Source organism: Bos javanicus, chromosome 19, assembly GCF_032452875.1.
Source record: "Bos javanicus breed banteng chromosome 19, ARS-OSU_banteng_1.0, whole genome shotgun sequence".
Lineage (NCBI taxonomy): Eukaryota > Metazoa > Chordata > Mammalia > Artiodactyla > Bovidae > Bos > Bos javanicus.
The window spans coordinates 8,526,526-8,544,923 of record NC_083886.1 but is presented as its reverse complement, the minus strand read 5'-3'; the positions used below and the strand labels follow the sequence as shown (position 1 = coordinate 8,544,923).

The following is an 18,398-nucleotide window of genomic DNA, read 5'->3' as shown; positions in this document are numbered from 1 at the left end:
GACTTTACCTTCTTCCAAATAAAGTTTCCTGGGTCAGGAACATCTGCTGGAGAAGGGCTAGGCTACCCACTCCAGTATTCTTGGGCTTCCTTTGTGGCTCAGTTGGTAAAGAATCCGCCTGCAATGTGGGAGACCTGGGTTCAGACCCTGGGTTGCGAAGATCCCCTGGAGAAGGGAAAGGCTACCCACTCCAGTATTTTGAGCTGGAGAATTCCATGGACTGTATAGTCCATGGGATCACAAAGAGTTGGACACGACTAAGTGACTTTTTCACTTCACTTCATTACTAAATAGACTCCAAATGATGCAGAACAGACTTTCACTTTTTCTTTTTAGACTATAATGTAGATAATTTGTTCTTTTCAAAATTTTTGTTTGCTTTTTGTAAAATGAATACACGATAAGATGATGAAATAGTGGGAAAAAACGCAGGCTGTGGAGTCGTATATGTCAGAGTTTATATCCATACTCTGCTATTTCGTATTTGTGGAACCCTGGGCAAGTTATTTTCCTTTTTTAGGCCTCAGTTTTATCCTGTGTTAAGTGAATGCCAATAATAGTACTTTCACATTATGGTGTGGTGAAGATAATGAGCTATAGTTTGTAAAGAACTTAGCATAGTGCCTGGCATTTACTCTGTTAGGGAAACGAAAGTTGTTGTTTTGTGATTGTTATTTATTATCATGTATTAAAGAGCCTCCCTATAGAGTACAAACTGGAAAATAAGGCTCAGAAGGCACAGTGGTTTGCATGTGCTATGATGACGGATCTACAGACCCCTGAGGGGGAGAAAAATGACAAGGAAGACCTGTGCGTACCATGGTCAAATGTCTGGGCCGCTCTCGAGAAAATGTAAGTCATGGAATGACATGGTCAGGACCTTTTATTGGCTACTTTGGCAGGAGTATGGAGAATGGATTGGAGGGTGTGAAGGCTGGAAGCAGGAGGATGACTTTGGAAGCTTTTGATGTACGTGGGGTAATGAGGCGGTGATAGTGATGCTGGAAATGGGAGGAGATTAAAATGAGATACATCATAAGTAAAGCAACAGGGTTTATGTATGGCTGATGCCAGTCAAGCTATTTAAGAATGCTGTTTCTCAGAACACTGTAAGAAATGTTAGCTTAGTAAGGAGACCTAAAATATTACATATACATCTCCCCAAATTTATACTTCTTCCTATTTTGTGAAGTTTTTCCTGTGCCCTGTCACCCCCTGCTCTCCCCAAAAGAGCGGCTTCAGTAAGTCCAGACATTTTCACTTAAAGATTAGTAAGGAACTTGGGCAATATTTCCTACAAAAAAAAGATGAAAGTGACTTCTATTATTTCAGTAGTCAGCGCTTTGGCCTGTGGCGCTGCAAGGGGTAACTATTTTGAATGCTCAAAGGCACTGGTCACTGTGAGGGGCTAGAGAACTATCCAGCTGTTAACTATGGCAATCTATGGTAAACTATGGTAATCCCTTTTCCCTTTGGTCAGATAGAGTATCCTCAAATGTGATTTTAGGGGTACAGAGGTTGGACTGATACATACATTTATCTAGGAAGTAGGTAAAGAGGATCTGCCATGTGCCACACATGGTGGATATAGTGATAACCAAGACAGAGCTGTGCTCTCAGGGACTCACAGTCCAAGTTGACACTGACCAAAAATGATATGAATAATTAACAGATGGGATTCTGGTCACCATTCTGAATGAAGAATACAAGGTGCTCTGCGAGTGATTCACTTAATTGGGAGATCAGAGAAAGGCTCCCTGAGGAAGTATAAAAATGAAGCTGAATAAAGCAATTATCCTTCAATAAAAAATAAATTAATTTTAAAAAATGAAGCTGAGATCTGAAGGATATGTAGGAATTAGTGAGACAAAGAAGCAGAAGCAGATTCTAATCGGAGGAAATAGCATTCAAGCTAGCAAAGGAGACTGAGCCAGACCAGAGAGTTGGAAAAATATGGAAAGTGTGGAGTCATGAAAGCCAAGTGATGTGACAGTTTAAAATTTTAAAATGAATAAGACCATTGTATCAAATGCTACTGAGATGTCAGCTTCAAAGAGGATTTAAAAGTGTCTATCGGATATAGTGAAACTGAAATCATTGGAAGGATGGATGCAAGTTTTTTAGGGGCCAGTACCACACCACACCACCCTTATGGCAGAAAGTGAAGAGGAACTAAAAAGCCTCTTGATTACCGTGAAAGTGGAGAGTGAAAAAGTTGGCTTAAAGCTCAACATTCAGAAAACGAAGATCATGGCATCCGGTTCCATCACTTCATGGGAAATAGATGGGGAAACAGTGGAAACAGTGTCAGATTTTATTTTTCTGGGCTCCAAAATCACTGCAGATGGTGACTGCAGCCATGAAATTAAAAGACACTTACTCCTTGGAAGAAAAGGTATTACCAATCTAGTTAGCATATTCAAAAGCAGAGACATTACTTTGCCAACAAAGGTTTGTCTAGTCAAGGCTATGGTTTTTCCTGTGGTCATGTATGGATGTGAGAGTTGGACTGTGAAGAAGGCTGAGTGCCAAAGAATTGATGCTTTTGAACTGTGGTGTTAGAGAAGACTCTTGAGAGTGCCTTGGACTGCAAGGAGATCCAACCAGTCCATTCTGAAGGAGATCAGCCCTGGGATTTCTTTGGAAGGAATGATGCTAAAGCTGAAACTCCAGTACTTTGGCCACCTCATGGGAAGAGTTGACTCCTTGGAAAAGACTCTGATGCTGGGAGGGATTGGGGGCAGGAGGAGAAGGGGACGGCAGAGGATGAGATGGCTGGATGGCATCACTGACTCGATGGACATGAGTCTGAGTGAACTCTGGGAGTTGGTGATGGACAGGGAAGCCTGGCATGCTGCGATTCATGGGGTCGCAAAGAGTCAGACACGACTGAGTGACTGATCTGATCTGACCACACAGTTTGGGGGCCCTCTTTAAGATAAAGAATAAAAAAATTACAAACATGAAGGTTAGGTATAAAAGTCACTTTAAAAAAATAAAAGTGAATATTTTAGACTGAGAAAGAAAATCTCCCCCAATACTGGAGTATTTGGAATTTTTGATCTGGGATTTCTTTAGGCATGCATGCATACTCAGTCTCTCGGTTGTGTCCAACTCTTTGTGACCCTATGGACTATAGCCGACCAGACACCTCTGTTCATGGAATTCTATAGGCAAGAATACTGGAGTGGGTTGCCATTTCCTTCACCAGGGGATCTTCCCAACCCAAGGATTCAATGCTGTGTCTTCTGCATTGGCATGCAGATTTTTACCACCGAGCCACCTAGGAAGCCCTTTCTTTAGGTAGTTTACCAGAAATGCTTGCTGGTTGTAACTCAGCTTCCCCTCCCTAAACACTCCACAATTCCCACACCCACAGGGGATCATGCAAGTGAGGGACCCTGAAGCTCAAGATTTATGAACGTCATCTGCCTCTGATTATTGGTGGCCTGAGAGAGCAGTTTGGTAGGCATGGCGTTAGCAAAATCAGGGAGAGAGCTTGGAACTAAAGGGGAAGTGAGGACATGAATGGAGAAAGAGAATGCTGGCTACTCTTTCAAGTTTGGGTCTAAGGAGGAGAAGAGTGATTGTGGTTGAAGAAGGGAGGGAAGAACTGAAATCTAGAGCACATATGAGAGATGAGCCTTTGGTAAGAGGAGTGAGGCTTTGTCTGTTGGAATGGGGAGAAGGAAGAGGAAGAGTACAAGGAGGCTTTGCAATTTGGTCATAGACAAATAATTATTTCCCATTTATTTTCTTAAAGAGTTATACAGTAAACTATATCCCGATGTGGGATGGAAAGTGTGGGGAAGGGGAGGGGATGTGGTAGAATGAAGAAGGTTTCAAATAGTTGCCTTGTAATTTGGGAAAGTGAATTTAGTAGAGAAATGGAACGTGATCAGTAGGTAATATTATACCTGAGAATTGTAGTAATAACATAAGCTATAAAGCCAATCATACTCCCTGTCCCTGTTTAGTAATTTTATTTTTTTTTAATGCAGCAGTGTGCAACTGCTCCAGAGTAGTGAATGCATGTTGGATTTATCCAGGCTTGGATCTTTTCCAAATAAATAATGTGGAGGGAGGGAGTGGTCAGAAATTTAGAGGATTTTCAAGAGGGTAATTATTATTGGCCAAATAATCTAAGTTAGACAAAGAGGAAAATGACTTCAGAAAAGGGCAGATGCATTATGAAAAGTGATGGGGGCCGATATATCGGGGGCACCAAATCCAAGAGCTATTTCAATGGGAGTAATAGTTGAGTGGTGTTGGAGAAGACTCTTGAGAGTGCCTTGGACTGCAAGGAGATCCAACCAGTCCGTTCTGAAGGAGATCAGCCCTGGGATTTCTTTGGAAGGAATGATGCTAAAGCTGAAACTCCAGTACTTTGGCCACCTCATGGGAAGAGTTGACTCATTGGAAAAGACTCTGATGCTGGGAGGGATTGGGGGCAGGAGGAGAAGGGGACAACAGAGGATGAGATGGCTGGATGGCATCACTGACTCTATGGACGTGAGTCTGAGTGAACTCCGGGAGTTGGTGATGGACAGGGAGGCCTGGCATGCTGTGATTCATGGGGTTGCAAAGAGTCGGACATGACTGAGTGACTGAACTGAACTGAACTGAACTGAATTGTTGAGTAGGACACACTGACCATTATGGCTTCTCTCTAGCCCCTCAGTGTTTAAATGCAATCACTTGAGACAGCCTAGTCCTTCTCTGATATTAGATGAAGATGTTCTGGGAAGAGTCTAATAAACATAAAATAAAGAGCCCCATTTGAAATTCTAAAGTTGTTCAGTTTGTAATCTAAACATTCCTGGGTTGTATGGTAGGCTAATGGGAGGGTCTGCTAAGGACTCCTGAGAAAGAACTTTACTAAGGGACCAGGGGGCCTACTGAGAATGAAGTTTATCCTAAACAAAGAGCTGTTTTTGAGGTATAGTGGCTTAGTCCAATTATAGCTGGTCAGTGAGGAAAGGAAAAGCCTCTTTGAAATTAGCACAGTCATCATGGCCCAGCTCCAAGAACATCTTGAGTTGAAGGAGAAGATTATGCAATCAAGAGTGAGTTGAACTTGCACTGGCCATCATCTATTTTACATATGGTACTGTATATGTTTCAATGCTATTCTCTCAATCATCCCACCCTTGCCTTCTCCCACGGAGTCCAAATTCTATTCTTTACATCTGTGACTCCTTTGCTGCCCTGCCTGCAGGATCATGGTTACTGTCTTTCTAAATTCCATATATATACAGCAGGGCACCCAAAGCTGGTGCTCTGGGGTCAACGCAGAGGCATAGGGTGGGGAGGGAGGTGGGAGGAGGATTCAGGATGGGGGGAACATATGTATACCTGTGACCAATTCATGTTGATGTATGGAAAAAAATCACAATATTGTAATTATCCTCTAGTTAAATAAATTAATGAAAAAAAGAGTGAGTTGAAATTGAGGGCACTTTTTGTTTTTTAGACCTTACTGAAGACACAAGCTGAAGACAAAGGAGAAAAGGAAAGGTATGCCCATTTGAATGAAGAGTTTCAAAGAATAGCAATGAGAGATAAGAAAGCCTTCCTCAGCGATCAATGAAAGAAATACAGGAAAACGACAGAATGGGAAAGATGAGCTCCCTATGTTATACACTAGCTTTGTAGGTAGATACCTATCACGGTAAGTGAAAGTGTTCTTTGCTCAGTCATGTCCCACTCTTTGCGACCCCATGGACTGTAGCCCACCAGGCTCCTTTGTCCATGGGATTCTCCAGGCAAGAATCCTGGAGTGGGTCGCCATGCTCTCCTCCAGGGGATCTTCCTGACCCAGGGATCGAACCTGGATCTTCTGCATTGCAGGCAGACTTTTTACTGTCTGAGCCACCAGGAATTAATGCTTTCGAACTGTGGTTCTGGAGAAGACTCTTGAGAGTCCCTTGGACTGCAAGGAGATCAAACCAGTTAATCCTAAAGGAAATCAACCCTGAATATTCATTGGAAGAACTGGTGCTGAAGCTCCAATATTTTGGCCACCTGATGTGAAGAACTGACACACTGGAAAAGACCCTGATGCTGGGGAAGATTGAGGGCAAGAAGAGAAGGGGGTGACAGAGGATGAGATGGTTGGATGGCATCACTGAGTCAATGGACACGAGTTTGAGCAAACTCTGGGAGTTAATGAAAGACAGGGAAGCTTGGTGTGCTGCAGCTCATGGGGTCACAAAGAGTTGGACACGACCCAGCAACTGAACAACATCACCAACCCATCTCTGATAAAGCCTCATCGATACCTTAAACATCCTAATTCTATGTAGCAGAGGTTTTCTTGTGCTAAGAACCACAAATACAGATAATATTGAAACAAAAACAGAACAATGAAAGGGAAACCCAGAAATTCAATGGCTAGAATTCAATGTCATTTCTAAGAGGAGCTCTGTAACCGACAAAGATTCTTGCAGGGCTTGGAGATATGATCTGATTGGGTTAATAGTACAGAAGGGTTAAATTCAGAATGAAAGATAAGTCTTTAAGAGTTTTTTGGTTTTTTTGTTTTTGTTTTTTTTTTTAATTATTAAAAATGTATGCAGATAGATTTGTTTTCCCATAACACCAAGCGAAGAAGCTCTTTAAAATATCTGAGGGTCTCTTTTTCCATCTCTGTACACTCATACAGATCCACAGGATACCAAAACATCCAGAACTCATCAAGAGAGCTAGTCAAACTCTTATCGTGCAAATGATGAAACTCAGATCCAGAAAGCAGAAATGAGTTGACCGATTAACATCAGATCCAGAATTCAGGTCTCTTTACTCCTTGTTTACTTCTAGATTCTTCAAGATAAACCTCTGTTCCTCCCCCAGGAGAGTGTCAAAAGCACAGGTTCACTACAAAGACAGCTGTACCGCTCAGAGTATCCGAGAAGACTTCATACGTCTAAGGATCTAAACCAGCAAGGAGCCCACCCTTTCCCTTTCCAGGTGGGACTGGTAACTTAACTGACATGTGTTTCCAAAATTTCCTTGGAGGTCTGTGTTGAAACCTAGCCCCTCACCTGTAGCTGGGCTGTTGCTGCAAGCATCTTCTGCCGAGTTTGTAATACTGTGGACGAGGACATGGAGGTAGGTACGCTTTGCCGCAACCACCTTATATCTTCCCACATACAGGACAGCTGCAAAAGAACTCACGAGGTCATATCATCATCCAAGCCAGTGCATGATTTAGGTTGTGGCATCAAAGCAAAGCAGGGGGAAGGAAACCTGACACCCGATGTTTGTTCTCCAGTCCATTTTCAGATACATGCAAAACAACTTTTTGATCTCTGTCCAATTGGAAAAAGATCTGAATGTTAATGAAACAATCAGATCCCCATTTTAGTCTTTGCCAAATGATCCCATAACTCAGAATAGTGGAGACACAATCTGACAGGATGGAGGCTTCTTTGCTTTGAAAATGTAGTGTAGACACTATTTTAGCATTTTAATGACAAAGGGCATATTGGGCCAGAAAGAGACCACTGAGATGATTTACTCCCACTCCAAGATTTTGCTCACTGGAGACTCCTCAACTTCTCAACTAAAGTTTTAGAGATTTATGTGAGGTACTGTTGGTGCAAAGTGGGGAAGAATAAAATTAGAACTCAGGATACCTTTGTGAACCACAGAAAATCTTGTGTAATGGAACTGGTGTGAGAGTCGTCTATTTCAACAATCGGTATTTGATCTTCATTGGTGACTAACATATTGTCTTTGTAATAAAATATAACAGCTATGTAGAGTCCCCTGAAAAGGAAAAGCAAAATAAAAATTGTCCTCAACCATCTTCTCCACGCCTGAATCATGGAAATAATATTTTGGGGCATGATAAATGATAATTTGAAATATACCTATGAAAAGATTCCTGTTAAGTACCACAAATTTACTGGCTAGAATTCAAAGAAATAACTCTTTTGTCCAGATTCTCAGAACAAAGGTGAATTTTATATTCTTTTAATAATAAAACAGAAATATTTACCGAGTTTCCCCTCAGAACCAAAATCAGTAGACTCCTGAGACGCTAAGACTTCCTGGAAAAACTACAAAGGACCCACCGTTTCAAGGTCTTCACAAACTTGTTTGAGGAATGGAATAGGTGTTTCAGGCTCCTGGAGACTGACTGCTTACGGCCCGAGGTTTGCAATTTTGAACTTTCTGGAACACAGAAAAAAATACAGTGTGAATTTCACCGGAAAAAGAGCACTCTCAGAGCCTTCTTCCCATCTTTTGCCTTTCTCTCCCCTGTCCTCTCAGTGTACTTATATTCAGTTTCAGAGGGACTCAGCTCATTCACTTTGTCCAGAGGCTTCTGTATCTTGAGATGCCAGTAGTTAACTCAGTTAATGAATAGCTCCTCAAAAATGTTGAAGATGAGTAACGTTTATAACTCCAGGGGCAATCACGCAGGTGTTCTGTTTATATCCTCCTTATTTATTATGAGGTGGGATAAAAAGAACCGACTTTTGTCCCCGGCCCATATTGCCTTTTAATATTCACTTCTCAATGTTGGCAAAACTCTTATTAGACTACATATTCCATTAATTTTTTTTTATTATAAAATTAATATAGGCACATTACAGGAAGTCTGGAGCATAGAAAATGAACAAAACCCCACACATGATATCCAGCCACTTTAGCAGAACCATTGCTAATATTCTGGGGTAGTTTTTTTTTTTTTTTTTGCAGTGTGTATGTTGGCTTACAAAAATAGCTGTAGGCACGCTTAATGTCCTCATTATTCAGAAGAAGATACTGACATAGAGAGGTTAAGTGGTTTGTCTAAAATAAAAGATAAACCCGTACCCAGAAGAATACATTTATTCACTGAACAAATATTTATTGGGACACTACTATATGTTAGGTTCTGTGGTTACTGTGATGAGCAAATCATCCATTGCTTTTGTTTAGCTCTTTTATTTACAATTTGGAGCTCTCACTGATAAAAGTAGTACCACTGAAACATATACATTACCATATGTAAAATGACAGCTGGTGGGAAGTTGGTGTATAACACAGGGAGCTCAGCGATAACCTAGGGATAGGTTACTGCTACTGCTAAGTCGCTTCAGTCGTGTCCGACTCCGTGCGACCCCATAGACGGCAGCCCACCAGGCTCCCCCGTCCCTGGGATTCTCCAGGCAAGAACACTGGAGTGGGTTGCCATTTCCTTCTCCACTGCATGAAAGTGAAAAGGGAAAGGGAAGTTGCTCAGTGGTATCCGACTCTTCACGACCCGATGGACCACAGACTACCAGGCCCCTCTGTCCATGGGATTTTCCAGGCAAGAGTACTGGAGTGGGGTGCCATTGCCTTCTCCGAGTGGTAGGTTATCTGGTGCTATCTGTGATAACCTAGAGGGGTAGAATGGGGTAGGGGGTGGGAGGGAGGGGACATATGTATATTTATGGCTGATCCAGGTTGCTGTATGGCAGAAACCAACACAACATTGTAAAGCAATTACCCTCAATTAAAAAAAAAAAAAGTAGTAGATTTCCTGTAACAGTATTTGCAAGCAGTGCTCCCTAAAGCTGAACTAGATGATCACTGATTTAATTGTTAAGTATAATTAATGAAGGGAAGATGAGGTTGTTGGGGTCGTCACCAGACTCTTGACAGACTTGTTACTGGGGATGAGAACAGTCTATTACTGCTCTTAGACATGTAAACCTGGGCAGATGGCCTGTGCCTGAGGCCCAGTGTGGCTCTGCCTATGATCCTATAGGACAAGCTGGGAATGAGCTGACTGATGCAAGCTTTCATGCCAACTTCAAGCTTGTGCTGATAGTGGTTAGTCCTGCCAGGACAAAGCGAAAGCATTTTCTTCTAACTTCAACATGAATTTGGCTGGCCATATCCTATTTGAAATGCTGCTGGGAGTTCTGATTAAAGGCAGCATACTGAACATATTCATCACATGCTACTCTCTTCCAAACCTTACTAAAAGCAGAGCTGTTGTTGTTGTTCAGTCGGTCAGTCGTGTCTGACTCTTTGTGACCCCGTGGACTGCAGCATGCCAGGCTTCCCTTCACCATCTCCTGGAGCTTGGTCAAACTCATGTCCATTGAGTCAGTGATGCCATCCAACCATCTCATTCTCTGTCATCCCCTTCTCCTGCCTTCAATCTTTCCCAGCATCAGTGTCTTTTCTAATGAGTTAGCTCTTTGCATCAGGTGGCCAAAGTACTGGAGCTTCAACTTCAGCATCAGTCCTTCCAATGAATATTCAGGGTTGATTTCCTTTAGGATTGACTGGTTCAATCTCCTTGCAGTCCAAGGGACTCTCAAGAGTCTTCTCTAATACCACAGTTCAAAAGCATCAGTTCTTCAGCACTCAGCCTTCCTTATGGTTCAACTCTCACATCCATACATGACTACTGGAAAAACCATAGCTTTGACTAGATGGACCTTTGTCAGCAAAGTAATGTTTCTGCTTTTTAACATGCTGCCTAGGCTGGTCATAGCTTTTCTTCCAAGGAGCAAGCATCTTTTAATTTCATAGCTGCAGTCAACATCTGCAGTAATTTTGGAGCCCAAGAAAATAAAGTCTGTCACTGTTTCCATTGTGTCCCCATCTATTTGCCATGAAGTGATGGAACTGGATGCCATGATCTTCATTTTGTGAATGCTGAGTTTTAAGCCAGCTTTTTCACTCTCCTCTTTCATCTTCATCAAGAGGCTCTTTAGTTCCACTTCGCTTTCTGCCATAAGGATGGGGTCATCTGCATATCTGAGGTTATTGATATTTCTCCTGGAAATCTTGATTCCAGCTTTTGCTTCATTTAGCCCGGCATTTTGCATGATGTAGTCTGTGTATAAGTTAAAGCTGGGTGACAATATACAGACTTGATGTACTCTTTCCCTAATTTGCAACCAGTCCAATGTTCCATGTCCAGTTCTAACTGTTGCTTCCTGACCTGCATACAGGTTTCTCAGGAGGCAGGTAAGGTGGTCTGGTATTCCCATCTCTTCAAGAATTTTCCACAGTTTGTTGTTATCCACACAGTCAAAGGCTTTAGCAGAGTCAACGAAGCAGAAGTAGATGTTTTTCTGGAATTCTCTTTCTTTTCCAATGATCCAACGTATGTTGGCAGTTTGATCTCTGGTTCCTCTGCCTTTTCTAAATCCAGCTTGCACATCTGGAAGTTCACGGTTCATGTACTATTGAAGCCTGGCTTGGAGAATTTTGAGCATTACTTTGCTAGAGTGTGAGATGAGTGCAATTGTGCGGTAGTCTGAACATTCTTTAGCATTGCCTTTCTTTGGGATTAGAATGAAAACTGACCTTTTCCATTTGAAATAGATGTTTTTCTGGAATTCTCTTGCTTAAGAGATTTAAAAATTTAAGAGATTTAAAAATTTAAGAGATTTTAAAAGAGGAAGGAATGTAAATCTATAAAGACAAAGAGATGGGAAAGGAGATAAAAGCAAGTGAATTTTGATAGCCAGGAAGCAGATGGACAGAGGGATTTAGTAGACTTGAGGAAGATGAATCCTTAACTAACAGTGGAAAAAGTTGGAAAGTAACATGACTCACCCCATGGGCATCATACACTGTTGGAAGTGAATGGTGAATGTGGAGCTAAAATGAGGAGGGTTTGCTGAAATCTGTTTAAAAAGTAGTTAGAGGTCTAGATGGCCTTCCCTATCCCTTCCTCATTCTAGATGAAAGACCATAGCTTAATTTCAGGAAAGAATAAAAACAGAGCTCTCTGGCGTGAAAGACATGATGTGTGGTTATAAATGGAAGAGGAGAGTGGTATGTACTCAAAACAAGTGGATTAAATGAAAGCTTCCTTACAGCGTATTTCCCCACTGGACCAGTGTTCACTGGTACTCAAACTTCTATCCTCCAGGCAGAACACTGGAAATAGTGTCTGTCGAGACTCTGATTAGCATACGAATGCACCTAAAGATTCTGACATTGGCTTTATTACTTTCCTAAAGATAAAGCTATGCCAGATCACCCTACAGTTCAGTTCAGTTCAGTTCAGTCACTCAGTCGTGTCCGACTCTTTGTGACCCCATGAATCGCCACACACCAGGCCTCCCTGTCCATCACCAACTCCTGGAGTTCATTCAAACTCATGTCCATTGAGTTGGTGATGCCATCCAGCCATCTCATCCTCTGTCATCCCCTTTTCCTCCTGCCCCCAATCCCTCCCAGCATCAGAGTCTTTTCCAATGAGTCAACTCTTCGCATGAGGTGGCCAAAGTACTGGAGTTTCAGCTTTAGCATCATTCCTTCCAAAGAAATCCCAGGGCTGATCTTCTTCAGAATGGACTGGTTGGATCTCCTTGCAGTCCAAGGGACTCTCAAGAGTCTTCTCCAATACCACTTAAAAACTTCCAGGGCAGGAAAAAGTAGCTTTCATATAAAACTTCTGGAATCAGAATAGTGTCAGACTTTTTAGTGCTAAAGGCTTGAAAACGATGAATATGAAGGAAAATTATTTCAGTTGAGAATTCTACATGTGTCCAAATCCTTAAGTAAATACTAAATAAAATAAATACATCTCCAGACACTTAATGTATCCAAAAATTAGCTCCCAAGGATCCTATGAGGAAGCTACTAGAGGAAAGGCTCCATCAATGACAGACAAATCCCAGAAAAAGGAAGAGATGGTAAACAGAGAACTCTAATATTGGAGAGTGGCAAGAACAATCCTCAATAACAGACACGGAGGCACCCAGTAACCAGTCTAGACTGGAGCAGGTTAGAGGACTTTCTGAGAGGTTTCTTTAAGAAGATGTACTTGAAACAATACTTATGTATCTGATTGTACTGAGAAAAAAACTGATGGATCCGGAGAGTAGCTTGGGGATTAATTAGTTATAACATGGAAAGACAAAAAAAAACATAATAAAAGTTGAGTATTATCTACAGGGGAAATAAAAGTTTATGTAGGAAAGGAAAATGATCATAAAATTTATATGATCTTTATAGCATTAGCAGTAAATATTGATCTTATTAAAATTACAATATTAGGAGGATGCATGCGTGCTTAGTCACTCAGTCGTGTCAAATCGTTGTAACCCCATGGACTATAGCCCACCAGGCTCCTTTGTCCATGGGATTCTCCAGGCAAGAATATTGGAGTGCATTGCCATTCTCTTCTCTGGGGGGTAAGGAGGATAAGGGGGTAGGAATTATATGTGCTTGTAAGAGAGTGGAGGGATAAAAAAGAAATAATTATCTTCCTTAGTGAAATAGTAACTATAATTTTTAAAAATCAGGAATTAGCAATATAACCCTGTTATTTAGAGGAAAAAAAATCAAAATAATTGAGCCTTTAGGAAATAAAAAACAGATGATGGGAGAAATTGCTTTTTCTTTAATAATAAAGCTTTTCTTAATGCTTTATTTATTTTAAGTCATTCAGTTCTCAAATAACTGACAGGTTTACATAATTCTTATTTGCATTTTACAAGTGAGCAAAGTGAGGTATAGAGAAGGTGGGAATTTACTTAAGATCACACAGCTTTGTAAATGTTCAGCCTGTGTTTGAACCCACATAATCTGGCTTCAGAGTACAGTCATATATAACTTAATTAAAAATGAAGACTAAACTAAAAAAAAATTAGGCTAAAAAAAGAGAAAATGAGAAATGCTGCTACTAGTTGGGGAAGGAGCCCATGAAAATGTCAAATGCTCCAGGTCTCCTCCAGTTTGGGCAAACAGTAGAATTACACTTCGTGGAGCTCTTGTGGTTGGGTTGGGGCCATGTGAGAAGTTTTGCCAATGGATTTTGAGTGTGAATGTTAGTCTTGTCCCTATGAGACCTTCCAGCGTCTTTTCCCCCCGTAGGTTCTGACAAATATTTCTAGAAAGAGTATCATGACAAGACTGATAGATAGCCAGCCCTCAGCTCACCAGTGACATATAGTAGTAGCACACGGGAGAAATAAATGTTTTGCAGTTCATTTGGATACCGCAGCATGACATAGCCCATCTTGACTGATGAAAGTGAAAGTGTTAGTCACCCAGTCGTGTCCAACCCTTTGCAACCTCAGGAACGGTAGCCCACCAGGTTCCTCTGTCTATGAAATTCTCCGGGCAAGAATGCTGGAGTGGGTAGCCATTCCCTTCTCCAGGGGATCTTCCTGACCCAGGGATGGAATGCAGGTCTTCTGCATTGCAGACAGACTTTATATTTTACTGTCTGAGCCACCAGACTGATACAAGATTTAAGCTCACTTCTCTCCCAAGAACACTGTGGCTGCCATTCTGTTTTTGCTTAGTTCAGAGTTCTGGAGCAATGATTAGGTTTCTGGACTCTGAATGCAGCTGGTCTTTAGCTTTCAAGTGCTTAGAGCATAGAGAGTTTATTTTATTCATACCAGTACATCTAGCACCTAACACGTAGTAGACAATGTTTCAGCTGATGTTTGCCAGTTGAAAAATTGGAAAATAATTGAAATTCACTCCTGTAGGGAACTGCTTTAGTGAACACAGTTGACTCCTTTATATTTCATTATGTATGTCAGGGCATTAACCTTGTGAACAATAAAGGCCATGCAATACCTCCACTGAATTTCCATCTCTAAAGCTGTGAATTAGCTGTGGCCAGTTCTTTAGCCAAAAATAAAGAAATTAATGTGGGTTTTGGTATCTTCTGTGTAGGGCTTTGGTAGGAGAAGGAATGTTTTGTTATTAGTTCTGCATTTAGAATATGCTATTGTGTTTATTGAGTACTACAGCCTCATTACACTTGGTCAGTGATTCCATTTTAATTCCAGGACATATAAAGCGCTGAGGATGAAGGGTGCACCATTCTTCAACTGGAAGAACAATGGGAAAAAAGAAGCTAGAGTTTGCCAAGATGAGTTTATGCCACTCTATGCCACATGAGTTTAATCCATTATCTAATTTAACGCTTATAACAATCCTGAAAGATAGATATTATTATGTTGGCTTTTTCTGATAGGGAAGTTATGGCTCGGAGAGGTTAAATGTTCTTCTTAAGTATGCACAGTAAGTGGTAAAAATGGGATTTTTAAATAATTGTTTGTTTCTAATTACGAAAGTTGTAAACCACATAGTATCAATGTACTCAAATATTTTAAACTAAAGTTTTATAGTTTTCTGTATGCCATACCTAATTATCCTTCATTTATCCTTTTAGACTTAGAAAGATTTATGTTGTATCATCTTGGAAGATCATTTGTTTTATCCTGGAGTATGGCAGGTCAATGTTCCTCAAAGTTTGTGCCTTGGAACACTAATTCTGTGAAAAATGTTTTACAATGGCCAAATAAATTTGGAAAACGCTGGCTTAACCAAATTCAAAATGTCTTTTTATCAGAGTCTTTAATATTTAATGTCTATTTTACATTCCAGTAAAGGGATATATAATGTAACAATTCCCACATTTACTTGACCAGAGACCCTCTTTCAGCTGAGCAAATTATGCAACCACTGTTCTTTGGAACACACTTTAGGTACTGTTTAAATATCCAATGTTCATTTCAATATAAAAATACTCTTCTCTTTTGGGAATTCTACTTAATGCCTTAAATCTTGCTTGATGCTATATGTATATTTACATCCCTGTGGGGGGAAAATATGTACATGATAAAAGTTGAATGGCAACTATAGAAATGACTGAGCTGTCAAGACAATCATTTTCCGATTATTGGACTGTGACCCAGTGGTATTGGAGAGAGCATCTAAATCCTCAGATAATATAAAAAACAATCCCTCATTCCACGAGTAGTGTTAGCTTTGCCCCTCTGATCTTTATCAGAAAACACAAAATGGCTTATGAGTTGCAAAGAAAAATCTATCCAATTGCTTTATCAGTTTTGCATGCCATGCTGGAGCTGAGGGACAGGGAAATGATGGAAAGGCAGAAGAAGAGAAAGGAGCCTAGGTAACACCTGACTTGGTTAAATGGGCCCTGGATAACTGAGAACTAAGGGTATTTTGGCCAGTGTGGAATGTTGAAGGCTCTTTTCTGGCTGAAGTTTTCCTAGAGATCCAAGAATGAAATTCCCCTTGGGTTTCCTTCTCAAAGCTTCCTCCATGCATATTCACATTTCCTAATGAACCAGCCACTCATTAGAACATGATTTTCTTGCAAACACTTGCCCTCATTTCTAGCTATAGCTGGCATTTCTTAACAGCTCAGTTGTCATAGCTATATAGCAATTGGGAGCAACTTTTGCTAGTGCTTAATATGATTTCCTTATACCCGGTCAAAACCTGTTTAGCATTTCTTAGTTTCAACCATAGATTTCTAACCTAGCTGGTCTAGCAGTGCCCTCTTCTAGAGAATACAATGCAGTTAGAGTTCTGATGGGTGAAGGAGCATGGAAAATGAAAACTTTATGGAACTTTTAATTCTCCAAATAAAACTAAGTGCCTGCTCCACAAATCATTACACCGATCAGAAACCTGACCCTGTCCCATTTGAACAGCCCAAGTAGAAAAGAATCTTTTTAAAGCTTCGCAGAGATTTTCTGGGTATAGTTAGCTATGTCTAGAGAAGGTGTGCCCTACTTTGTCGTGAGCAGTAGTACCGGGAAAGATTAAAATTCAGGGGGAGAGTAAAAGCCAGCGCCCTGTCCTGATGGAAGAGTGGGACACAAATTGAGGTGTCACAAGAAGACTGGCTTGGAGACAGAATATCTACGTTGGTATCTTGATTCTGTTTATTCTTGGCATTTTGACCTTGGTCAAGTCACTTAGCCTCAGGGATAATTTCCAAAATGAGGATGAAAAGAGATATTGAATGTGAAATTGCGTGTAAACTTTATTATAAATACACACAAAAGTTTGCTGATACAATTGGTTGGGCTTCCACAGGATGCTCAGAGAATTTTTGTTGCGGGTGAAAAGTCTGAGGGTGAATGTCCCAAAGACCCAGCACATGGAGAGGCTCTGTGAAGGTGCAGTTTAAACAAAGCTAGTGGCAGTTGCTATTTTTCCTGTGCTTGTCTGCAAACTGTTCCTATGGAGTGAGGGTGCGCAAGAAAGAGGAAGGGAAGGAAGGGAGAGTCTCTTCTCAAGGGTTAAAGCAAGATAGTGCTGTAAAGTGATTCCAGATGTACAAATATTAATATCTCTCTCCCTCCTTGATGAATGAGAAGGTATGACCCAGTTAGGAAGCTGCTAAAATTACCGGCGCCACTGAGACCTCAGTCGATGGCCCGGAGAAGATTTTTATCCTTACCCCGGCAACTATAATGCTGATGAAGGGCTCGGACCTGCTGCAGCAGACCTTCCAAAACTTCACTCTGTCCCTTGTGTCTGGGCGCTCTGTCGTCATAGTCTTTCCAGTCTATTGAACAAAAGAAACAAACAGAGTGAAATTTTCAAGTAGGAGAGGCCTCCTCCCTGCCTTGCCTCGGGAGCTGAGTTGTACTTATACTGCCCACAGACTCTGTGGATGAGCACCCAGCACTCGCACAAGGAGCAGGGACTGCCAAGCGTCTGGAAGCTGCCATTGTTCAGGCCCTGTACAAAACAGTAATTGTGGTTGGTGTCTTGTGTTGGGCCATTTTAAGGCAAGAGAAAATGGTAATTGAAAGCCAAAAGAAAATAGAGGATTTGGGAGTCCAGCGTCCCCTCCCGCAGCTCCTTACCCTCCTTTGCAGCATCCGTGTCCTAATCAGTTCCCCTGTCGCCTCTCCATTCAGCACCCCAGGTCATGACTGCATTTCCACAGAAGGAAAGAAAGGGGTGGGAATGTGCAGACTAGATGAAATCCACAGTCCCAATGCTTTTATTGTAGGTTTCACACTTTTGGCCAAATTGACATTTCTTTCCAAGGAAAGAGCCCATGTCAGATGCCAAGAAATGGAAATCTACATTTTAGCTCTAATGAATGTCTGCTTTGGTTAGCTGGCACAGCAGCTCCTGCACATACTCTGAGCCACCAACCACCCTGTCTGCTCAGTCTCTAAATATACAGTATTAGCTTACATGGCAAATTTAAATTGCAATACCCACTGAGATTTTTCTCCCCCTTCTATTTTCATTCCATTTGGCTATGATGATATCAAAAGTAATAATCCGTATGGGACTAATGTCAAGATTATAATTCTGCTGTCTCCAATTCTAGTTTTTTTCTTTTTTTTTCAGCAGGTCAGACATTTCAAAGTCCATCCTGCAGGGAGCCGGTGAGGCATTCCACTCGTGACAAAGGTCATGAGGAAGGAGGCTCGGCATACGCAAAGGCGGGATCGAGCCTCAGGAGTCCCCCCGGATATTCTCGAGCATTTTCCCCCAAAAAACCAGAGTCTGCCTACTTTATTGCTTTGTGCTCTCACCTCTGACTTTACTGGGGGCTGTCCCCTACCACCATCTCTCTCTCTCTGTGTCAAAGAGTTAACTTACAGCTCCAATTAATAAAGTTCCTGGGCAATTAGGAGTGT

General features: G+C 41.3%; 1 protein-coding gene across 1 annotated transcript in view; it reads right to left on the bottom strand.

The window, feature by feature from the left end:
• Positions 1-18,398, bottom strand: part of ANKFN1 (ankyrin repeat and fibronectin type III domain containing 1) — a 490,285-nt gene that overhangs the window by 54,539 nt on the left and 417,348 nt on the right. Inside the window, exons 10-13 of the mRNA XM_061390028.1 lie at positions 17,195-17,302; positions 8,079-8,178; positions 7,638-7,770; positions 7,044-7,160 (exon numbers count right to left, since the gene is read on the bottom strand). Of these exons, the coding sequence (XP_061246012.1) occupies positions 7,044-7,160; positions 7,638-7,770; positions 8,079-8,178; positions 17,195-17,302 (458 nt within the window). The remainder of the gene's footprint in view (positions 1-7,043; positions 7,161-7,637; positions 7,771-8,078; positions 8,179-17,194; positions 17,303-18,398) is intronic.